The sequence below is a fragment of the Ambystoma mexicanum genome, chromosome 4p, assembly GCF_040938575.1.
Source record: "Ambystoma mexicanum isolate Mex_15411 chromosome 4p, UKY_AmexF1_1, whole genome shotgun sequence".
Lineage (NCBI taxonomy): Eukaryota > Metazoa > Chordata > Amphibia > Caudata > Ambystomatidae > Ambystoma > Ambystoma mexicanum.
In genome coordinates this window covers 574546954-574572330 of record NC_090927.1, presented here as the reverse complement: position 1 = coordinate 574572330, position 25377 = coordinate 574546954, and the positions used below count along the sequence as shown (strand labels likewise).

General features: G+C 48.4%; 1 protein-coding gene across 3 annotated transcripts in view; it reads left to right on the top strand.

The window, feature by feature from the left end:
• LOC138453356 (glutathione S-transferase-like) overlaps positions 1-25377 on the top strand; it is an 812433-nt gene that overhangs the window by 164793 nt on the left and 622263 nt on the right. For all 3 annotated transcript variants that reach the window (XM_069606105.1, XM_069606107.1, XM_069606109.1), the window contains exon 2: positions 2946-3051. In XM_069606105.1, coding sequence (XP_069462206.1) covers positions 2946-3051 — 106 coding nt within the window. The remainder of the gene's footprint in view (positions 1-2945; positions 3052-25377) is intronic.

The window sequence follows — 25377 nt, the reverse complement described above, 5'->3', positions numbered from 1 at the left end:
TTTTCGAAGTCCCTATGTAAAATTTTGAGCAATTCAAGCTCAAAGATAGCACATGGGGGCATCCATTTTGTGAAATGGATGCCCGCCGCTGTGCTCGCTTTGGCTTTTGCGGCACTAATGAAGGAAAAGCTAGCCAGCTTTAGTAAACAAAAGCTACCACTGGGTGGCTTTTCCTTCATTGGTGCCGGGACTCGGAGGACGCGGACTGGAGTCTACAGGCAGAAAAGCTGCAGCTGCATCTCGGTAAGTGCTATTTATTTTATTTTTTTTTAAAATAAGCACTAGCTGCTGTTTTTTTTCTAGGTTTTCCGGGCTGGAGGAGCCCGTAAAACTTAGAAATAAAACTGCAGCTTTAAAAACGTTGTATTTGTTTGCGGTTGCTTTTGAAGCGACCGCAAACATAAATACAACGTTATTGTGTTTGAAAACGCTGCGGTTGTTCTTTCTAAGTTTCTCAGGCTCGTCCGAACCTGAGAAACTTAGAAAGAAAAACCGCAGCGTTTTCAAACACAACCGCGTTGTGTTTCTGCCTAAATCTGCTTTCCCATTTGGGGTTTTAGGGCTCCCCGGGAGCCCTAGAGCCCCAAATGGGAAAGCAGATTTAGGCAGAAACACTGCAGCATTTAGAATTTCCCATTTGGGGCTCTCGGGCCGCCCGTGGGGAGCCCGAGAGCCCCAAATGGGAAATCAGCTGTAGGCAGAAACACTGCGGCATGTAAACACAACCGTGTTGTGTTTCTGCCTGCCTTGGCTTTCACTTTGGGTCTCCGGTGCTCTCCTGGGGGAGCACCGGAGACCCAAAGTGATAGCCACAGCAGGCAGAAACACAACGTTATTGTGTTTGAAAACGCTGCGGTTTTTCTTTCTAAGTTTCTCAGGCTCCTCCGAGCCTGAGAAACTTAGAAAGAAAAAACGCAGCGTTTTCAAACACAATAACGTTGTATTTGTTTGCGGTCGCTTCAAAAGCGACCGCAAACATAAGTACAACGTTTTTAAAGCCACCCAGTGTTAGCTTTTGTTTACTACAGCTGGCTGGCTTTTCCTCCATTAGTGCCGCAAAAGCTAAAGCGAGCACAGCGGTGGGCATCCATTTCACAAAATGGATGCCCCCATGTGCTATCTTTGAGCTTGAATTGGTAAAAATTGTACATAGGGACTTCGAAAAAAAAAAGCCAATCGTTTTTTTTTAATATTGGCTATCTATTTTTGAAATAAACATTTTTGGGCGAACCATTCCTTTAAGTGTTCGAAAACGTAAAGTTCTAAGGTGTTGAAAACAAAGGAATAAAGTTCCACCAGAAAGGGGGTCTTTCTTTCCCCTAGATTTCTTCTGGTAGTTTGAATTTCACTTTATCACAGTTCAAAGAGGAATATTCTTCCCTTGAGTCTCCTTTAAATGCACAGCTCCTTTAAATGTTCAGTTTATCCCACTCGGTATTTCAAGTAACCTTAAAGGGGTATGGTTCTTCCCTTTTCCTTTGTCTGTTCCCCTTTATACCCCTGTTTTACTCTCCTGCCATGGTACTGCAACTTTATTACTGATCCATTAAAAGGGTATGGGTCTTCCCTTTTGCATTTGTTCCTACTGTTCCACCATTTCAGGTGTACTCCTCTTCTAACTCCTGGTTTTACCTCCTGCCTGGATATCACAGTTCTACTTCTTCGGTTTGGGTCCCAAACTAGCACAGCACCCTTTTTTACTCTCCTGCCAGGGGGTTATATCCTTTTATAGGTGCAAGTCCCAGACTCACTGGTTGCCTGGTTCACTAACACTGTTCGTATTTGTATCAATCTCTCTTTCCAGGATTTGGGTCACTGACCATTTCTTAAAACTATTCGTATCAGTTCCTCACAATTACTTTAATTGAGCTTTCTCACACTGTTAATGATATGCGACGTTCGCTCTCAAGCGGTCTGGTAACAAACCCCCTCTCTCTGGGCTTACCGGGCAGCTCTGGCGGTTCTCGCGTCCTTCTGTCGTCTCCTTCAGTTCGCTGGCTGGAGGCAGGGTGGTGTCCCGTTAGCTCTTTGGCTCCCGTTTTATCCTCCTTTGCTTCTGGCGGCTCCAGTTGCCTATAGCAATGAAGTGATGAGCTTTTCTTTGCCCTGTCTCTCTGCACACAGTTCTTGTTAGCCTCCGTGCTGCCTTCCACAGTGTGCTCACCTCCGGCCTTCCAAACAGCATCCGCCAAGCTGCGTTCTGCTGCAGTCTCTGCCTCTCACTTGTATTCTGTTCAGCTGTGTGTGTTTTTAAACTTCCCGGAATTAGTTAACACTTTCCAAAGACTAGAACGCAGGGTTTGCTTAACCCCTTCTGCCCATTTTCATTGTTCTCTTCCTCGTCTCAGTACTAAAAAAAGGGGCGGGGGTAAATAAGGTTGTTGGTCAAGAAAACTTGGGAATTCTTTATCTGCGTCACAATAAGCCATGCAGGTATGTTGCAAAAGCACATGGGTGTCAATAAGAATAACATCTGCAGGTTTATTTTGATTCAGTGTTTTCCTGCTTCTTTGGAGTTTGTCCTCACGTTCGCGGTCCTCCCTCAGATAGCCCCCCCCAGGGTCATAGTCAGGTAGATTATGCCTTTCCCTGGCCATGTAAGAGAAGCTCCCTTCCAGAGAATTGGTGACAATGTTGCTAGATTTGTGACAGTAGACTTGATTAGCTAGTAAAATTTAACATTTTGAAAATCATATATATTGCTCAATTTTTGTTTTTTCTCATAGACGATTATGCCACCTGTGAGGCAAAACTAAAGCAAATAAAGAGGTCTTGAAAAATATTACTTGTGAAAATAAATCATGCTGCTGCCATCACTGTGTGAATATTCAAAATGAGTATAGGCAGGGATGCTTTGAACCCATTGCTGAAACCGCTTGTTCTATACAATGTGTGCCAGTGGATGCATGTTTTATTGATTACAACACATTTCTTTTATATGACAGGAATTCTAGAACTCGAAACATGGGTGACAAGCCCAAGCTTCACTATACTAATGCAAGGGGCAGAATGGAATCCATACGGTTCCTGTTGGGAGCAGCTGGAGTTGAGGTTTGTTTTCATTTTTACACAAGACTGTTATATTCTTGTATTTAGCACATTAACATGTGTTTGCATAGTTTAAAAAAAATAGGCTAGAAATGATTTCCAAGTTAGAAAAAGTGTACTTAAGGAAAGAAACGCATGCTGGCCACAAGCCTTGAAAGAGGGACTATCGGTGGGCAGGGCGGGAAAGGTAAGACCAGCAGCACAATATATTAATCGGTGAAATGAAGAGTCTTGCAGTAATTCAAGAAAGCAGTGGGTATAAATCAAGGTTTCCCGCGAAGAAAAGGAGGTGCGTTTATTTTATTGGAGCAACGTTTTCTTTAGCACGCTCCTGTGCATTGGGACGACGTTTGAATTTATATAGTCTATTGCATACTTTTTCAAATTAAAAGTTAAGACCCGATTTAACGGCTTTCTTCTATTCACCCAGAATGCAAAGATGCCCAACAGATATTATGTAAATAAATGAAGTCGTTTAAAAAGGTGCGTGGTTATTTTCTGTCTTAGATAGATTGCTAATTGGGGCTGTGTGAAGCACTGAAATACTCCCATTTTATAGTAAGATTTGGCATTTGCAGTTCTCACTACAACGGTCCAGTCTCCACTCGTCTCTCCTAAACAGGCCAAAGTCTACATAAACACAGGTTGTCACTGGGGAGTACGTAGAATGGCAGAGGTGATGTGGCAAACTTTATAAAATGCCCTAAGCCCACATTGGCTCCCAAGCACTTATCTGTCTAAACAAATGGCCAAAAAGCTACCTGGCACAATTAGACAATCGGTGCACTTTACATCAGTTAGTGCCCATAGCTCACAGTGAGCCCAACCTTTAAAAAATGCATGTTGATATTACCCAACTAAAGGTTACTCATTTTATTGACTGCATAAAGATAAAAGAACAAGACCGCACAGATGTTTGAGCATCTATGCATGCAGGATGGTGGCTGAAAGAACACTCAAACTCCCAGACATGGGTCAAGGGTTTATCACAATTTCCTTTCAGGGATCGAGGGCTCACTCACTCTCTCTCCTAAAAGCACCACTCCCAGCCTAACCCAGGCGTCTTTATTCCCCAGGTTAGCATATACTAAAGGTTTCTCCCTACTTTCTAGGTTCTCACTTCGTTTGATGGGATGGGCCAATGCCACTCGGGGACTTCCTAGACTGACCCTTCCAAGATCAATGTTTTTAGTTGACTTGGAGGCACAGAGTGTATCTTTCAGACACTGCCTGACTCATCCTGTTATGCCCACATATTCCTCACTCTCTCTGTCTGATGTTTTCCTCTCACTACTCTCCTTCTCCTAAATGCACACACCTACTTTCTTTCTACTCCCCGGGGTCTTCCTCCTCTGTCCCTCTGATGTTGATCACTTCTACGCCTTACATTCACACTTCAATGTTGCTACTCTCTCCTTCACACTTCCACACTACTACTCCCCAGTCAAACTCCTTTTACTCTCTCAACCACTTCACATTCACTCCCTCCAGTAATCCCACTCACTAGTCTCACATGAACACTCACAATGCAGTCAATGTCACCTCTAATTGTTCTTAAGCTGTGTGCTGCAGTAGAATCCTTATGTGCACTCTGATTTTATTTGTCATATGCGCATCTAAATAAATGAGTGAGTCAATAAGCAAAAGAGCGTTGTGGGGAATCATCTAATTTTAGGGGGTTTGGGTGATGGAAAGATAAGTGTAAAATGGTACTATTTTAAATCTGAAAAACGAGAACGATCGATTTTGTTTGCATTATATCAAAAGTTAAATTTCAGAAAGATGTGTGTAAATTGCATTTTTTTTCTTCAGATTAGTGTGAGGTAATAAAGATAAAATAAAAGGGCTAAATACCATTCTGCTCTGCCACCTAGTGCACTTCCAAGCACACATGAAATCAACCCGAGAGCCTTAGGACTATATTGTGGCAATAGGGCCCTGCCGCAGTGCCCTGGTTTGAGATCAGCATTGTGACTAAAGTACAAGTCGAATTGTTAAAGCCTAATCCTGATCAAGCTTGTATTATAAACCTGAGCAGTAGTGGCCTTGTACGTTCATTGGTGTGCAACAGTCTATTCTCGAGACGATTCGTATCCTTTGTTTAAAGTAGTGAACGTACATGACGTTTCGAGGGGATTGGGTCCTCCGACGTATTCCATATCTATGACAGGTAATGTGCTGCTTTGGAAAATCTTTGGCATCTGCGTCCTGCGTCGACGTCGATGTACTGTCCCCGAGGACGACGGCCGACGTCACCTGATGTGATAAGTAGGACGCACAACGCCCATAGCCTCAGTTATAGTTCCGTTTTTTCCGCGAACGTGTTCGCTTCGTGAATCTCGGAACGCCTCGACTCGTTGGAGTTTGCTGTTTTCCATTCTCGGTTCGTTGAACCTGTTCGGTTTGTTGTGAAGACCTGTTTGTGGCGTTGTCTTATTCGTCTTCAACCCCGCGTCCGGGCTTCAAGAAATGCGGGGACTGTGGGTCCAAGATGTCGGTCATGGACTCGCACAACGCCTGCCTCTGGTGCCTCGGGGAGGCCCACGATACGGATGACTGTGTCGACTGCCAGTCACTCACGGCAAAGGCCTTGCGGGAACGCAAGAAGAAGCTGTCGGTAGGCCAGGTGTCTAAGCCCCAGAAGTCGAGGTCTGCGGGGCTTTCGACAGATGACTCGAGGGGTGACTCTTCGCGTCATCGTCAGAAGTCCAGTGGGTCTCCTTCCAGGAGTCGGTCTCGCCACTCCTCCGCCTCTTGGAGGCATTCCCGGAAGCGCCAGCATAGGTCGCCTTCCCCGTCCTCTTCCGAGGATTCCGCCCGTCGGCGGGTCGCTTATCCCTCCAAGCAAGCGACACCGGAGGAATGGGCTTCCTTCGGGAAGCAGATGCTAGCGATTCTAGAATCGCAGGGCACCGGTCCATCCGCGCCTCCGAGTGGGGTCGGTCGGCACCGGTCGAGAGACGCCGCTCGTATGCCTTCGGGCTCGGGTGGTCGGCACGGCTCGCGGGAGAGGTCCCGCTCGGACAAGGGTAGCCGTTTTCGCCATGCCCGTTCGAGGTCCCGGTCCTCGACGTGCTCGAGACCGCGTGATCCTGTGCCGTCTTCGACGAAGACGTCGACGCCTGTGGCGCCGAGGTCGTCGACGATTTCTCTCGAGGCTCTGCCTCCGAGGGGGTCGGTGATGCCGTCGGCACGTAGGTCGTCGAGAGACATGCACGGAGCTCCGGCTTCGAGGCCTGTGTCGACGCCGCCGATGCTGGCGGCGCTGCAGCTGACGTCGATGCCGATTTGCTCGACGTCAACGCCTTTTCTGTCGACGCCGGCGCCGACTCGTTCGGAGCCCTCGACGCCTTTCGAGGCGGTGGTGTCGGAGGGGCCCTGTGGCACGGGGTTTGCCCCTAGAAAGGCCCTGGCTAAGGCCAGGCACTGCTTTGGTCCCCAGAGGTCTTCCTCTCCCCGCCTGGAGTACATTTCAGAAGGTGATGAAGGCTCTGATGGCGGCTTGGTTCCGGTTCCGGTTCTGGATGAACTTATCTCGGGCCATAGTCAGTTTGATGACCTGCGGCAGTTGCTGCATGATGCCAGTGGACTGGACACCTCTCCGGAGGTGGAGTTTTGTAGGCCGGAGCCTGGCACTCATGCCGATTCTTCATATCGGCGCCTAATGTCTCGGGTCACCAAGTACTTGGGTTGGTCAGCTCCCCCAGGGGAGTTAGTTCAGGATGATCTCACGGACATCCTTGATCTCGGTCCCCCCCACTGACCCGGTTTTGCCTTTTCATATGGCTCTGCAGAGAAGGGTGGCGGCGGCTTGGACTGCTCCGGAGAGTCTCCCGGCAGTGGGCAAGTCTTTGTCGCGAAAATACCGTCCAGCCAGTAGCGACCCCTGCTACTTGTCTAGGCACCCCACCCCGGAGAATTCGGTGGTGCAGGCGGCTACGGCCCCGGCAAAGCAGGCGTCGTATCCTACCATCCCTCCGGATAGGGACGACAAACGTTTTGACGGCTGGGCGGAGAAAGTGTTTTCTTCGGGGGGTATGGCGCTCCAGGCGGCCAACTCCATATGTGCCTTGTCTCGTTTCACACACACTCTGTGGAACTGTGTTGCATTAGCGGCTGAACATATTCCCGAAGGGGACGAACGGGATGGTTTCCTTGCTATGGTTCAGAATGGCAAGGATGCCATGTGTGAGGCCGTTCAGTCGGGCTTGGACTTGGCGGATTGTGTCAGCCGGTCCATGGCGGCGAGCACCGTAATGCGCAGGTTTGCGTGGTTGCGGAAGTCTGGGTTCGCTCCTGATGTGCAGTCCCGGCTCCTCAACATGCCCTTTGACGGTGAACACCTTTTTGGCAGAGGTTGCGGACTTCAAAAGCTGCAGCGAAGTCGTTGGGTGCTGCATTTCACCAACCTACGCCTTTTCGTCCTAGGGGACAGCAATGGAGGGGAGGTTCCTTTCGCTATTACTCATCCTTCAGTAAAGCGAGGGGAGCTGGCAGTCAAATAGGCCATCGTAAGATTGCCAGAGGTGGAAACAAAGGTACTCGAGGTGCCAAGGCCGCTCGGGCAGTTGCCTCTTTGCCCTCAAGCAACGCCGCAGCCGCTACCACTCAGTCATGAGGCCAGGTCCCATGGTTTGCCGGTTGGGGGAAGGCTGGCGCAGCATCTTGTAGAGTGCCAAGCCATTACTTCGGATGTGTGGGTTCTGGAGATCATAACCCACGGCTACTGTCTTCCTTTTCGGCAGAGGCCTCACGACAATCCACCAGGGAACCTCTCTTTGAAGTTTCCGGATCCGCTCCTTGCGCAGGAAATTCAAGCCCTGCTGGAGAAAGGCGCCATAGAACTGGTGCCTGTAGCGGAGAGGAACAAGGGATGGTATTCCCCTTATTTTTTGATTTCGAAGAAAGACGGGGGATTGACACCCATCATGGACTTGCGCGGTTTGAACAAACTCCTCAGGAAGGACAAGTTCAAGATGGTGACTCTTTCTCAAGTCCTCCAGGCCCTTCAACTTCCGGACTGGTTGGTGTCTCTCGACCTCAAGGATGCTTACTTCCATGTGCCGATCCATCCCAAGCACAAGAAGTACCTGAAGTTTGCGGTTGGCGACTCGCACTTTCAGTTTTGGCTGCTGCCGTTCGGATTGACCTCCGCCCCGAGGGTTTTCACCAAGCTCATGGTGGTGGTGGCAGCGCATCTCAGGAAAGGGGGGGGGGATTCACGTCTACCCCTACCTGGACGATTGGTTGATCAGGGGGAGCTCTCCCGAGCAAGTCCTGGATCATCTGTCCGTCACCTGCCTCTCGCTTCACAGGCTGGGCTTCTCCCTCAATTTAAAGAAGTCCCATTTGACACCAACGCAGCGGCTCCAGTACATCGGAGCAGTGCTCGACATGTCCCTGGGGCAGTGTTTTCCTCCTCAGGCGAGGGCTCTTCACATTCAGCAGATGGTGAACAAGTTTCAATTTGCCCAGGATCTCCCAGCGTCCGAGTTCTTGAGACTGCTCAACCTCATGGCATCCTGCATTCTTCTGGTGCCAGAGGCTCGTCTGCGGATGAGATCTTTGCAGTGGGCACTCAAGCTCCAGTGGTCTCAGTCCTCCAGCAGGCTGTCGGACCCTGTTCAGGTGCCGTCCTCGGTAGCCCGGGACCTTCTGTGGTGGGCTGTCGAGGGCAATCTGATGAAGGGGGCTCCATTTTGGCTGCCCTGGCCGGAGGTGACGATTGTGACGGACGCATCCCTCACGGGATGGGGAGCTCATGCCAACGAGTTGAGTCGGTGGTCGTTATTCTCCGTCGGAGTCCAGACTCCATATCAATCTGTTGGAGCTGAGGGCCGTCAGGCTAGCCCTGAAGGCTTTTCTGCCGACTGTGCCTCAGAAAGAGTGTCCTGATTCTAACAGACAACACGTTGGCCATGCACTACCTCAACAAAAAAGGGGGGGGGGGCAGGGTCACTTCCGCTGTGCAGGGAGGCGATGCAGCTCGAGTTCTGGGCCATCCAGCAGGAAGTTTCTATCTCGGCGGTTCATCTGGCCGGAGACAACAACGAGACGGCGGACGCTCTGAGCAGGCAGAGCACGATCTCTCACGAGTGGGAGCTGGTTTAGGAGATTCTCCTGGAGATCTTCGCCCTTTGGGGGACCCCTCAAGTAGATCTCTTCGCCTCCAGTGTCAACCGGAAGTGTGAAAGGTTTTGCTCGCGGGAATTTCCTCCAAAAGGAGCCTTAGGAGACGCGTTCGTGGTGGAGTGGTCATTCCCACTGCTGTACGCGTTCCCTCCAGGCCCCGTCATCCCGCAAGTGCTGCGGAGGTTACGGAGGTTCGGTTCCCGGATGATCCTCATTGCTCCGGCGTGGGCCCGGAGGACGTGGTACCCGGACCTTCTAGACTTGTCCATCTGCCCTCCACGTCGTCTTCCCTACCGAGACAATCTGCTCTCACGGGAGGGGGGTCAGGTTCTCCATCCAAAGGTCAGATCCCTCAATCTTCACGCTTGGCTTCTGAAAGGTTGAGGTATAAGGATTGGGACCTCCCTGAAGACGTGATGGAGGTGTTGCTCTCGGCCAGGCGGCCGGCAACAAAGTCTCTGTACCGTTGCCGTTGGAGAATGTTCTGCGACTGGTGCAGAGTTCAGAATGTGGATCCTTTTGCATGTGACATTCCCATGGTTCTGTCTTTTTTGCTTTTTTTGGCCCACAGGGGCTTGCAAGTGGGGACCATTAAAGGTTACCTGGCGGCGCTGTCCAGATTTAAGCGCTCGTCTGAAGAGTGTTCCTATTTTAAGATTCCTTTAATTTTGCAGTTTTTGAAAGGGCTCACTAATGTGTTCCCTACGTCACCTTTTTTGGTGCCAGGTTGGGATTTGAACCTTGTTCTTAAGTTTCTTATGGGTGCTCCGTTTGAGCCTTTACATTCTTGCCCTTTAAGGCTTTTAACTCTGAAAACTGTGTTTTTGGTTGCGGTTACTTCCGCTCGCAGAGTGAGTGAGTTACAGGCACTTTCAGTTAAGCCACCCTTCACTGTGTTTCATAAGGACAGGGTTGTCCTTAGAGTTCGTCCTTCTTTTCATCCGAAGGTGGTTTCGGAATTTCATTTGAGCTAGAAGGTTGCTCTTCCGGCGTTCTATCCTCCCCCACATCCTGGTAAGGAAGAGGAGAGGCTCCATAGGCTTGATCCTAGGAGAGCGTTGAGCTTTTATATTTCGCGCATGTCCCGGGTCAGAGTGGACGATCAACTTTTCATTGGTTACGCTGGAAAGCGTTTGGGACAAGCTGTGACGAAACAGACTTTGTCTCGTTGGATTATTTTAGCTATCTCCGAGTGTTACCGCTTGGTGGGTAAGGACCCTCCGGCTGGCTTGCGGGCCCATTCTACCAGGGGAGTGGCTGCGTCTACTGCCCTGCAGAGGGGAGTTCCTATTCGTCACATCTGTGATGCAGCCACCTGGGCTTCAGTACATACTTTTGTACGTCACTACTCCCTCGATTCCATCAGAGGGCAAGATCTGGCCTTTGGCAAGGCAGTTCTCTATTCCGCAATTTGATTGGGCATGCTAAATTTGTATTCTAAATTCTTTCCCACCTCCTTGCTTGGTACTGCTTTGGGAGTCTGTTATAGATATGGAATACGTCGGAGGACCCAATCCCCTCGAAGAACAAGTTACTTTCTTACCTGGTAACCTTCTTTCGATGGGATGGTCCGACGACGTATTCCATATCGCTCCCTCCCTGCCTTCGCCGCTGCAGAATTTCTTTTGCGATTGCAGCTTGCGTTCCGCTAGGCCTTGTGTGTCTGACTGGCAGAAAACTGGTGGCACATGTTCTGGGAAAAAAAACTCTAACTGAGGCTATGGGCGTCGTGCGTCCTACTTATCACATCGGGTGACGTCGGCCGTCGGAGGAGGTCCTCAGGGACGGCGCATCGACGTCATCGACGCAGGACGCAGACGCCAAAGATTTTCCGAAGCAGCACAGCTGTGGACATTACCTGTCATAGATATGGAATAGTCGTCGCACCATCCCATCGAAAGAACGTTACCAGGTAAGAAAGTAACTTGTTCTTTTCACAGAAACCACTCAAGCAGATTTGAAAAGTCACTGTGAAGAACTAAAAGAGCCACTTAAATAATGTTTTTGCACTTCCATAAAGTCTGAGTAATCATCCTGAGAAAATGCCTATTACAGAAACTGGACAAAAAATCCATAAGCGTGTCATTCCCCCTTGTGTCCCCAGAGGAGACAGACGATTCTCAGTCTATGGACCAAAACTTTGGAATTAATTCCTTAGAGGATTAGGAATCTGAAATAGTTGACTCCATTTCAGAAAACACTAAAGACGCATTTGTTTAACTAAGTTTAGGGATTACCTAATAAGGACAAACCTGGCTTTCTCGCTGGAATGGTTGAAGCCTGAATGAGATCTGCACCCATATGCAGTTAATTTCGTCCGGATAGCACAGCATAAGTAAATCAAGAGTTGGGAAACTTGGTTGGCTCTGAGCGAGTTCAAAAACATCCCTAAACCTTGTCTGGGATTAACATTGGGGAACATAGCAAGGCTCCAAAGTGAGATCTGCCTGAGCTGATTAATGGCCATGCCCTTGGTGATAAGAGTGACTTCCTCCTTAAGTTGCAGACACATCATAGGCCCAGTCCAATGCCTGGCTGGTGGGTACCAAGATAATCAGAGTTAGAAAAGAGTAGGTGTGTCTAGCATTCGATTATTGTAAACCAAGTTCAACCTCAAATACCCCAGTTATGGAAGTGTGTACTGCAGAGGGTGCTGGAATTCCTACATGGAGTGATGTCTGTAGGGTGAAAGGTTATAACCTTTACATTGGGGAAGGTGAGGCCTATCATTGGCTGTATGGCCTCAGGTCAGAGCAAAAGACTCATTGTTTAGGGTAAAGTTTAGAGTTAGAGCACAGACTACTCATTACCATCTTAAATACTGCACAGTGAGGCAAAGAAGTTTGAAAACTAGCATTTCAAAAGAAAAGGGGGAAGAACAAGCAGGTATTTGTAGAGGGAGACCTAAACGTGGCCCTTGTTGCACCTATCCCACTCATCTGGGCAACAAAGATACGAAAGGTGTACATCGCTCCTTGGTCCCTCCTCCCCATCGTCTATGTATCGCAGGTGTGAGAAACGCTATTCACTCAGACAGCCAGTCAACCCAATTCTGATGATGTCGTTGAAGGGACGGGCCTGCCATTGATGGAGCAAGTCGAGTGATTGTAACCTCAAAGAAAGCTGATGACGTCCCGACTGACACCTTGACATAGATGCGTTAGACATGAAGCATCTAGGCATTCCTGCATGAAGCTACACGGACACTTAGATGAATTGCTGGAAGACACAAAGAACATTCTTATGACTCACTTGGATAGAGGACTGACACACTCTTGCTATGCAGAAACCGCAAATTGTGCAAGAATACATATGACCTGCTTGCTGATGCTTAAACGCAACTGATATGGGCGTCCATGTAAATGAAGATGGAAGCCACTTTTACATTGGAGTTAATGGAAAGAGCTGAAAGGACTTGAATACAGAGACGTGCAGACCACGCTCCCAGTGCAGCCACTGTGCATAGCCTTGACAAGGACACAGAGAGAAAGTTGCAAGTTAACAGACGAGGAATCAAGTTTGTGGTCCCTGCACACGTGATCTGAACCTGGGAGACAGAGCCTATTCATTCGAGCCAGGCTAAGGTAGCTGTTCCCATCCAGCCAAAGGCAGTATGATACAAAAGTAATAGCAGGTTCAAAGCCGAATGTTCTGTCTCAGGGCCTAGGAGATCGGAGATGGTAACTTGTTGAGAACATGCAGCACCTTTGGGGCCGTTCTCAACACCTTTAAATAGTTGCACTTGGCCTGTTAACTGTCCAAAGCTCCAAGGCTGAGTAGACCCTCTTTTCCTAATCCCTACTCACCTTTCACGTTAAGCTCACACTTTGTTGCATCACCCAATCGCAGTACACTAACCTGAAATGTCTTAGTTGCAACCTTTAGGAGGTGGTCGCAGGAGAAGCCACCAGGTATGTTTTAGCCAATCGATGTACCAACCCCCTATATAATGTATATGTAGTGTACCTTACTAACCAATCCTGACCCCGGTTAGGTTTTCTGGGTGTATCTTTATTTTTGTGATGTCACGCCGCATCAAAACTGGACGACGGGCTCAAGATCGCTGAGACAGTACTGGAGAATGTTGCATTGTTCATGTCTCTTTTGGTGCAGGGGATTTCCTCGGCCCAGTTCCTCTTGCTTGTAATTGGGGTGATTGATAATAATTCCCCTGCCTTACTTCAGGTGGTAGAAGAGGACGGTCGCTAAGACCCCCAGCAGTTAAATAATACTGTTTTTTCCTGATGCGTGCCCAAAGGGATGAGTCGTGATCCGCGAGGACCTAGATGTGGGACGACAAGCAGACTAGACAGCAGAGTGGCAGATTGTGGGAGAGGCGGTACCCGAGGGCTTCAGCGGATTAGGTGAGTGTAAATATAGCCCTATGCATCCGACAAATATTGGGGCGGGAAATTTTAAATTGTTGGTTAGTGATGTGTTTTTGTGTTATATATGAAGTATACTTGTTCCTAGGCGTTACCTAGGTTACGGATGAATTATGTATGGATACTTGTTTCTTGGCGCTAGCTTAGTTTACAGATGAAAAGAAGTATACCTGTTTCTAGGCGGTCTTAGTTTACGGACAAAGAAATGTATACCTGTGTTTAGGCACTGGTTTATGTCACAGAAGGTGGTTTCTTAGTGTATCTTTATAGATGTATTCCTATGCTCCGGTGTAGAAAGGGCACATGTTTGAGAGTTGGTATCCCTGTGATTTGAAAAGCAGGAAGACGGCCAGGGGTCATTTGTGTTGTTGTGTTTTGGGATATTGTGGGGTTTCAGAGTGTACTCAAAGTAATGGGGTTTTGCATTAGGACTGGTGATGTCACACAGAAGGTTGTTAATAGGACATAACGCATTGATGCGAAGGTGAAAGCCCTCAGTGGGGCTCGGAATTGTCAAAGGCGAAAAGAGAAAACATGGAAAAGATGGTGGTTTTCAACAAGACAAGGTGATATTGAAGCTGTAAAGGAGTGTTGTCCCATCTAGGTTGGGCATCGAGGAGCACATGGAAGAATTGTGACTTGGCCGTTTTCGGGCAGATGCTTGAGTGCGGGCGCTGTGCGATGCATGCTCTTGTTGGTGTTGGTGAAGCCGGAGAGGCTGGTGGAGTAAATTCCGAGGTGTTGTGGTTGTAGAGAAATTGATTAAGAATTGATGATAAATTATGACAGTAATTTGACAATCGTTGGAAAGTATACAAAATCCCGCCTTGAGGTCAAGTAAGTATGGGCAGTCAGAAAGTGACATGCCACCATGGGGGATACACCCCTTAAACACTTGTGCAAGTCCCTTCTGCAGTATCGGGACAAGATATGCAAGTTTAACGCGGAATGGACTCTCAATACAGAGGGCAAAATGGCAAAGCCATGGCCCAGGGAGGGCAGTCTGTCTTTCCAAATCTGTGCTGCAACACATGACCACATATTTAAATGCTGCATATAAAGGGAAAAAAATGGAGTAACCGATTAGCTATATTGGAGCTATGGAAAATGTTTGAGGACAAGGAAGAGGACCCACCCAAGAGAGAGTGGATGCTAAGCCAGTATGATGTGGGCGGCGAAGCACCCACGGCTCCTCCTCCTCCGCCTCCTCAAATCAGACTCTCTGACAGAAGGCCAGGGATTTTACCCCTTGCAGGAATTACAAGCAGCAGCAGGATACACTAACCCTGTTCATGCATCACCAGCGTATAGTAGCGAAGACACACTTAGTCGCGCTAAACTGGCCAATAAGAAAACGGGGACTATAATTGATGAAGGCAAAGAGCGCAGCGACCTGCAAGCGAAGTTGACGGGCTGCAACAAGATAGTTCAAGGACACAGTGGGGACAAGGTGGCGACAGTCCCACCAAACGAGTTGGTGGGAAGACAGATACTGCTCAAAACTAGATGGAAGGACTACAGTAGCGCATGGAAACGTTGAGGAGGAAGTCCAGAGATGGAAGGAGAAGGAGAAGGAGGAAGAGGACTGAGAATGGGCAGAGATAATGGAGGAGGTTTAGAGAAGAGGAACAGGCAACATTGAAAAGGAAGTCTGAGAAAGTGGAAGAGGAGAGAGAGAGAGAGAGAGAGAGGAAAAAGAGAAAAGACAGAAGGGGATAGAAAAGGCGATGAGAAAGGCTGAGGAACAAAAGGAGAGGCAGTTGCAAGTGAAGAGAGAGAAGAGGAAAATGAAGATTTAAAGACTTGTTAAGGAACATCGACGTAGAGAAGGACATTATGACAGGACCAAATTGTCTAAATGACGATGAGGGAGAAGGAATACGGAGAATAGGGATCTTGTATAGGAGCAGAAGGGATAGTGTTTCTGCCCCTAAGGCGAGCAGGACTATATCGGGGTCCCCATTGAGGGGGAGAATGACTCATTGGACAGAACATTGGGGAAACGACAGGGGAAACACATGTTGAGGGGGTCTTAATTTTAAAGACGAAGAGGGTGAGGACAGTGATGACATCATGGGAAGCCTGGGGTCTCAGAATGCTCGGAACTGGTCTCAGGAGTTGAGTCAGTGCTATGCTCTGAGCCACAACAGGAATCAATATCCCCTTCCTCCTCCTCCTCCTCAGCTGAGGTAACAGTGTTGTCCGGTCTTTGTCTTTATTTCTTCTTCTTGCACCTAGACCTTCGATCGAAGAGAAAGGGTCTCCCTCGGTCGGAAGCCACTCTGCTGCCTTTCTGTGATGGCAAGCAGGAGGGGCCCCCTTCTGACGAAGTCCAACACGAGGAAAAAAACCCAGCCGGCGAAAAAAACCCAGCCGGCAAAAAAAACCTCTTAAAGATGGCAGGTAAGGAATTCGCTGTGGATTGGCGGTGAAGGACTATGACTCCCAGAATGCAGCAGCAGCAGAAGTAAGTATGAACCAGGAGAGAAGGCTGATCGTGGAAACTTGCAAATGTCCAGAGGAATGGCTAAACAAATGGGGAGACCCAAGGTGGAAGCCAAAAGGGGAAAAGGCTCCGGACAGAAAGCAGCCGAAGTCCCCGCAAGCAGGTAACAAGGGCCGTGTGAACAGTAGAAAACTGGGAGAAAAGAGAAACCAGAGAAAAGGACGGGAAGCGGCGCCATGGGGGGCCGGAGGGAGAAAGACAAGGGAAACCACGGAAGGCAAGGAAAAACGGAAGGTAATAGGAAAGCAACACAGCGTCAGACTCACGAGGAAAGCAGTGAGTTGCAACGCAGTGTCAGCCCGGAAAGGCGGGGCTTAAGAGCAATACACTCGTTTGTGTGGCCAAATGCGCCAGGTGAGGCGGCGCATGACATGGGGTCAGATGAGGACCCAGTGGAAAGTGATGACGGCGAAGGGAGGAGACCATGCTGTCCCTCCTGGGGAGCAAGCCCAGAGTGAGAGAAATGATGGGATGGAGAGGAGGATATTGAAAGGGGAAAGCACGAAAATTGATTTTTGAGTTAGGAAGACTGACCGCAGGGACGACATTGGCAGTGGGTGACATTATGAGCTTACTTTCAGCCATTCTTGGGGAGGTAGCTGACAATGTTTGGAAATGGGCCGGGTATCCCAGAGTGACAGCACAGAACACAGCACACAATGGAGTGCCTTTCAATAACAGCAGAGCAGCCGTATGGCAGGCTCTGACCGTACAGTATCCTGACACATATCTGACACAAGCGCGATTATGGCACACAAAATGTATGATGACAAAGACCCACTTCAATACATTCAGGAGATATCAGGAACGTTGGTGCCTCGAGACAAGGGAACCGTGGGATAAAACAGTGGGTTTATTTTACCACATACTAAGCCATCGGTTACCAGAGCAGGCACACAAGCAATTTAAGAAATTATTGCAAATGGAGGCAAAGCTGTGGTCAGAAATGCAGCTGACTATAGCACATTACTGTCCGCTAATGCAAGAAAACACGAGAAATGCTAGGAGAGAAAACGAGAAGAAGCAAAGTTAGCTTCGAAAAAATTGTCCAAGTATACAATAGAAGGGGCAATGTTGACAAGCGGAGAGTGAGTGGTTACTCAGAATGCACACAATTGAGAGCAGGTAGCAGGAGGAAGCTTTGTGAGTAGACACCAACTGTTGGCCACGGGAAGAAGGGGGTGCCCAGGGGAAGAGGAGTTGGGTATCCAATGCAGCAAGGTGGAGACGGGTATAACAGGTGGCAGCCTAGACCCATGGGAGGTCCACCACAATGCCGGACATGCGGAATAATGGGCCACATATCACGAATGTGTAGCAACAGAGGAGGAATGCAGCAGAACGGGGCGGGGGGTGACATTTTAGCCCAAGATCAAATGTAGACACATGCACCACATGGGGCACCAGTGCAACATGCATCAGTACAGTTAGAACAGCCTATGGTGTACACATCACAAGCATAGGTAATATAATGCACTACATGAACGCACAAGAGTTCATTCATGCTTTCTGCGGTCAGACCATACAGAGTGGGGTGCCTGTAGACCTTGAATTAATTCAATATGGAGTGGAAGTGCTATTAGCATGGCTTCCAGGGATACAGGGCAAATGGCTTTGTTTGCCCAAAGAGTTTTTGTTCAGACCAGAGATTCCCCTAGAAGAGGAAGGACAACGGGTGTTTCCACTGGAATTGGAGACAGTTATAGTGAAAGAAGAATGGTTAGTACTACATGGGACTGATGACACAGGACAACCATGGAGAGCAGTGATCGAGGTAGGAGAGGGGCACAGACAGACAGACAGACAGACTGACTTGACAGACAATGAATTGGTTTGAGGCGACTATTCAGAACTTGAGACAGTGTTCTTTATGAGCATTACTTACTGGGTGGGCATTAATTACAGGGAAGTACCACAGAGAATGGCCGTACTGAAAAAGGGCCTAGTGTCGTTTAGTGTGAAAGATCTGACGCAGGTACCAAACATATTATGGACCAACAGCCCGTATGAAGTTGGGTTGTTGAAAGAGGGGGGCGCTTAAGCCAGGGGCAATTTTACCAAGAGCCAAACAATATCCTTTATACAGGGAAGCGTACAAAAGCATTTTTGAAACAATTTCTGCGTTAGTGCAGCAAGGGATTTTGGTGCCTTCAGAATCACAGTGTAACATGGCTGTGTACTCTGTGAAGAAGGCAACGTGGGATTGTGGCATTTTATTTAGGATTTGTGCCCTTTGAACACCATTGTTAAAGCAGAGTTCCCAATCCAGCAATATTGTGTAGTATTCTATCAGAAGCTACTTGTTTCATGGTGATAGATTTGAAGAATGCTTTCTTCTCTATCCCACTACACGAAGGGTCACATGATCTGATGCCTTTTCTGTATGGAAGCAAAAAAGTGGAAACATACAAGACTTTCTCAATGGTAATGCAAGTCCCCTTCTACATTTTCTTTTTTTTTTGTTAAATACATTTTATATTAAGCATTTATAATGAATGAGAACAAAGAGTTAAATTCAGCAGTCAACATAGTTATAAATATAATCTTACCAAATCTTGAATAAATACCAAGGCTTTGTTAACAAGTTAGAAGAGTCAAAGTGGTGTATCAAAATTATACATAAAAATGAAACATTACATTGGTAATACAATAATAACTAATTGCAGAAGCAATTAGTGTTAATGAAAGTGATTGACATGAAGTATTTTGCCATTGAACGCAAAGTAATTCAAAGGAAATACAACATAAAGGACAATGAGAGATACAGAAGGGGGAATAAATGTGGTAATATGATATATTAGAGAAGTTACAATGAAGAGGAATTAAGATATTCAGTAACAATTCCATTTTTGATTATAATTATGTGCATCTCCAGTAGTAACTGCACAACCCATTTCATTCCTGTGAATATAACAAAGATAATTCCACCATGAAGTATAGGACAGGCGTTCGAAGCTCTTCCAATTAAAGAAATTAGATAAAAGGCAATGGTAACACAAGTGAAATAAGTTGGGAGAGGAAATATAGACTAAATCTAAGTTGTCATGCATTTCAACAATTAGATTATCGAGATTGAGTTGAGCAGTGAATCAAAATATGTTTTATAATATTTTGGTATTTGTGTTAACTCTATAACTGTTAAAGATATTTGCTTATGCGAATGACATCCTACTGTACATGTCTTATCTTCAATCTTGCATTCCAAATTTCCTTGCTTTCATGAAAACATTCTTAGAGGTATCCGATTATAAATGTAATCTTGATAAATCCGAAATTCTCCCCTTAGCTCCTTGATTTCAGATGATTTTGATTCTTTCGGGATATCTTTGTCCTACGAGTATTAAAAACCTTGGAATTATTATTGCAGCGACTATCTCCCACTCTCTAAAAATGAATACTGATTCCATTACAACTATGATTGAAAATATGATCACTAAATTGTCTCCATTATACTTAACGTGGTGGGGTAGACTTGACACTATAAGCATGATGTTCACTCCTATTGTCCATGATTCCCATCTCTTTTCCCAAAACGTTCTTTACAGAAATGGACTCCCTCCTTCTCAAATTCCAATGGAACAAGGAAACACCAAAAATTGCACTTAAACTTCCTAAGAGGTGTTAAATCCCCTTCTATATTTAAAAGGGTCCTTCAAATGGACCTGGGGAACATACATTTGGACAGCATGGTTATTCAGTACGTAGATGCCATTTTGATATGTAGCAGGTCAGAGGAGCAGTGTCAAAAAGACTCAGTAAAGTTGCTGACAGTGTTAGCAGAAAAGGGTTACACTGTGGAAAAGGTGAAGCTACAATATTGCCAGAATGAGGTTTTCTACATTGGACATTAATATCCCAAGAAGGTAACCCCTGAAAGAGCAGAGGCGATTTGCAGAACACCACCACCAAAGACTGAGAGAAATGCACCAAATTTTGAGTCTCTGTAATAAATACAGGGCCTGGGTATTTGACTACAGCACATACACTAGACCTCTTCTAAGCTGTCTCAAGGAGGCCCAGAGGGGGGAACGGTAAACTGACATGGACAAAGAAGATGACTGAAGCATTCGATGAACTGAAAGGGGAAATATGCACAGCTCCAGTGTTGGGGATCCCAGACTACAAGGCAGGACTGTACTTCTTTCACACTGCAACGGAGTGGTCATGACGGCAGTGCCCACACAAAAGACGACCCTAAGGCATACACCAATAGCTTACTACAGCAAACATTTAGATCCAGTAATGAGGGGTGACTAGCCTTGCGAACAAGCATTGGCTGCTGCTGCCTTCACAGTAGAGAAGTCAGCAAATGTCACTATGGCCTGTAGCAACACGCTCTGTGGAGCATGTCCTTTTTGCCATTCTTGAAACGCCCAAGAGCACATTGACCACGCAGACAGTGTCTGGATATGAGGTAATGATCTCAAATCTGGCAATAAAGGTAGTAAGGTGCATAGTTTTAAACCCAGCGACATTCATAGCAGAACCAGTAGAAGAGGGAGATTATCTACACGACTGTACTACATACACAGAACACAATGATGACATCCCTAGAGCAAGGGAGAATACCCTCAGGGGCGGAGAGGTACTCCTTATTGGTGGATCCTCGACTATCGACCAGACAACAGGAGAAAGACGTACTGGGACTAATTGCAGACCAGAAAGCTCAATTATGCGGTCTTCACCCACGTGGTGCAGCCGAGCCGAACAATGGCCATTTGCTCGTGGTAGGAAAAGAAGCCGTTCCCAGCTAAACGGACACAAAGTGATACATGCGATGCTTTACAACTTTGCAACCCTGCAGGCACTCTGTAAGGCAAAGTGGTAATACTGATGGCAACAATGGGCACAGTTTTTCTCATCACCTTGAGAAAGTGCATGGAGCGTTGGGCACCACGCTGGGTCCCAGGCCTGGGGAGACCAGCTCCAGCCAATCGGGGAACACAAATCCAGGGGTGGATGGCAGAGGGCAAGGGCCAATGGTAATCCTGCGACCCTGCAACAATATAAAAGATAGTTTCTGGGGAAGGTTCAGGCAAGCCACCTGACATGCGAGGGCCAGCCAAATAACATCTGTGTGCCAGCTACAGGTGTTACCACCCCAATCACCCAATCAGACGGGCTCTTAGGTTTTTGGGGAAGACCTCTGATTTGTGATGTCAGACTGTAACAAAAGCCACTGACACGGGCTCGGGAGCTGTGATTCCTGGAGAATTATTTCCTGTATGATCCCTGTCTGTTATGGAAAATTAAGGACAGTTCTAACTTGCCCTTGGCTGAGTCCTCCGTTTGTATGCTGGGGGAGAGTGTGTTGGGCCCTGGGTGCTCTGAACGGTGACTGCTTAGTGTGAACCCTGGTCCTCTGTGGCATAACTAGCCAACAAGTGGTAGCAGAGGGATGGTTCACTACGCCCGTTCGGCATAGAGCTGCCTCTTCCGTCGCAATGCCTGGAGGAATGTGAGGCACCACGCAAAGCGGGAGTGCACACAGGAAGTGCACCCCATGCAGAGGTCGTCGGGAGCTGCCTTGGAAATATCCTGCGTGCGAGGAGCCCAGCAGACCAAAAAGGGTGTGTGGCAGATTTGGGGAGAGCTGGTGGCCGAGCAGCATCGGTGGATCGCAGAGTGTAAGTATTGACTTGGCCACACAGCAATTGAGTGGGGTGGTAAATAAATGTTTGCTGTGGGATGGTGATGAGTATTGTTGAAGTATTGTCGAGTATTATGTAGTATAGTAGGGAAAGGAGCGGAGGTAGATGTAATTTGTTCGTCGTTAGGGAACATTCGATCTTTGAGGTGAAAGGTTCAGGCGGCTAGCCTAGACTATTAACTTAAGGGTACGGATGACAGAAGTTATGTAAATGTTGGATTTCCTGTGGATTGGGCATTTTACCTCGGGTCATGGATGATGGTATTCCCGTAAATAGGGATTAGCAAATGGAGCTGGCTTAAATTGTGGAAGGTGTTCTTCTGGTTAAATCTCGCAGAGGTGTTTTATCTACAAGGCTATATAAGGACAAGATTTGTAAATGTAGCACAGAGTGAACGAAAAGCACATAAGGTGAATTGACTAAGCCATGGCCAAAGGGCGGGAGCTTCTCCAAATCTGTGCAGCAACCATTACACACACATTTGCAAGAGGTTTATAAAGGGAAAAACAATAGGGAGGGAAGTGATAGACATAAATGCAAACGGTGAAGAGGATAAGATTGTAGAGTAAAGAAATGACATAAGGACACAGATAAGGAGTGCCCATTGTTCCCGCCCGAGATGACATTCGATGATCCTGTGGACAACAAGAGGTACTGGTCGAGATGGGTATGGTGTAACCCAGAAGGAGATTGCAGTTACGTGACATGGAGTTTCGAGGCCCATGCAAATTACTATGGACATCTTGGAGGGAACAACAAAGATATGGCTACCAAAGGCAACTGTGACTAGGTTTGCTGGTTTGACCGACAAGTTGACCAGAGGGGGAACTGAAGAGAGGGCCCCTGGAATGCCCCTCTTGACCCCTATAAACATGACAACCCGAAGAGTCAGAGACACAAGATGCCAGTTGCTGTTAGGACAGCACCCAGGAGGACCAGTGACAAATACATATGCGAACAGATATTCTCTGACAACCATTCAAACCTTATCCACCTATCATCATCATGGATACGGGTGCCCCAACATTGATCATGGGTCCATATGCCTCGATGGAGCTGATCGACTAATGACAAATAGGAGGATATTTAATTGGGTGACAGTCCAGGGGAGCTGCAGCCCGGAGTGTGGTGCGAGGAGGTGAGGTGGGGAGAGGTCGTGCTGGCAGGCCACAACCAGGTTCAGGCAAGTGGTGGGGTGTGCCTGCAGGGCAAACCCCACATCCAACAGCCGTAAGGGAGGAGCAGAGGCAGAAACTCTCCATGGGGAAGGCAAGTGCTGGAGTGTGGTGCGAGGAGGTGAGGTGGGGAGAGGTCGTGCTGGCAGGCCACAACCAGGTTCAGGCAAGTGGTGGGGTGTGCCTGCAGGGCAAACCCCACATCCAACAGCCGTAAGGGAGGAGCAGAGGCAGAAACTCTCCATGGGGAAGGCAAGTGCTGGAGTGTGCTTTAAGGGCTGTGCCTGAGTACAGTGGCCACCCAGCAGGAGTGGAGGCAGGGAGAGGACTGCCACACATTGAAGCCACAGTGCTGGGGGAGATTGCCTGGGTAAGGTGAAGGCTAGTGTTGGGCCTGTGAAAAACTAAGCTGGGAGAACGTACACCTTTGAGCATCAGCGACTGCCCTAACTGAATTGGAGCCTGATGCATGGTGAGGAGTGGTGGCAGGGCTGCCTGGGGGCTCTGGGCCACGTAACGGCTTGGTAAGGCCCGAGAGTGTGGGGCACAAGCATCTGGAGGCTGAGCAGTGGGGGCAGCAGCTAGGTGCAGTGGACGGCCTGCGGAACTCAAGAGCTTGTCGGGCACTATGTAGAAAGGCACTAGATGACAGAGAACACGAGGCTCAAATTTGCCTTAACCTCTTAAGTGCCAAGGACGAGTTATATCGTCCTTGGCATTCCCTCCAGGTCGCCAAGGACGAGATAGCTTGTCCTTTTAGGCACTTTGTTTTGTGTGATCCCTGCAAAACTGTAATCCAAATCCCGGGCTATGCGAGACATGAAACTGAAAGTATTTTCACTGCAGCAACCATTTTCGGCTGCCGCGGTGAAAAGAGAAGGCGAGTGTCCACCTTTCTCTCCCTCGATCTCCGGCTGTATTTCAAGCCGGAGATCGAGGGAGGTGTCATTGGAAAGGGGACACTGTCCCCTTTCCAAAGACCCCTTTTTTGCAAGCATCGATCCGCACTCAGCAATGCCACTGGACCACCAGGGATCCGTTTTGGAGGCGGGGAAGGGGAGCTGCTTACTAGAAAAGCGGCCCTCTCCCCCCTCGAGGCCCCAAAGCATGGGGCCGCAGCTATGCAGACCCCTGGGGGCAGATGGGTGATCTGCCACCACGGAAGGGGGATGATCTGCCCCCAGGGAAGGGGGATACACAAGAAATAAATAAATGAATAATAATAATAAAAGCATACAAACGGAAGACGTGGGTGAGGGTGGTGGGCCACTAGCCACCAGGTAGTTTCTTTGTATGTACAGGAAAGGGGGGTGCCTCCAGACAGGAGTACATGAAGTGCCCCCCCATCCATTTGTGGGGGGGGGAAGAGGGCCAGCAGGAAAGTGTGGGCAGGCTCCCCAAAGGATGGGGCCTGCAGGTTAGGGCCCCCCTGGGACAGATGGGTGCCCAAAAAAAATAAAAAAGAAAAATAAATACATGGTTTGTTTTTGGGGGAGTGCTCACCACTAGACCACCAGGGATTTTTTTTAATGGAAAGGGGGTGTCCCACCCACCCCCAAAATGGACTGGGGGCCATGTCCTCCTGCAGCTCCCCCTGGGGGCAGTTATCTTCTCCTAGAAAGGGGCATCTGACCCCAGGGAGGGCTGCATGAGATGCCCCCACTTATCCAACCCCAGGGAGGGCTGAATGAGATGCACCCTACCCTCCATTTGGTGTGGGAGCGAGAGGGCCACCCCCCTTTACATTACAAAATTCCCCAGCGTTTTAGGGTGCCCCTCAGCCCCCTCCTAAAGTGCAGCCTACCATTTTCAATTTTCTTTCTTTGTTTACCAAACTTCCCTTGGCGTAGATGGGCTAACCCTACTGCCCCACCCACTGAGGGGCTTGTCCCACGTTTTGTGGTGGCCCTCTCCCCCTCACCCCAAATAGAGGGGGCACCTCATGCAGTCCTTCGTGGGAGCCCCAGGCAGGGCTGCATGAGGTATCGCCACCCATTTGGGGTGGGGGGAGAGGGCCATCACAAAACGTCGGACAGGCCCCCAATGAGTGGGGCAGTAGGTTTTGGGCACCCTGGAGGCAGATTAGCACACTAATGTGCCCACCTGCACCAAGGGAAGTTGGGTAAACAAAGAAACAAATTGAAAATCGTAGACCACATTGTAGGGGGCTGTGGGGCACCCTAAACCGCCAGGGAATTTTGTAATGAAAAGGAGGGTGGCCCTCTCCCCTCCCACCCAAAATGGAGTGGGGGCCATCTCATGCAGCCCTCCCTGGAGGCCGATATCTGCTCCTAGGAAAGGACACCTGACCTCAGGGAGGACCTCATGAGATGCCCCCCCTCCATTTGGGGATTGTGGGTAATAAAATCTGGGGCGATTCGCACAAGTCAACCTCTGTGGATTCCCAAGGGTGTCTTCTTTCCGGAAATGCATGGGGTTCCCAGTTTTCCTTGCTGGCTTGGACACCCTAGGCCCAAATC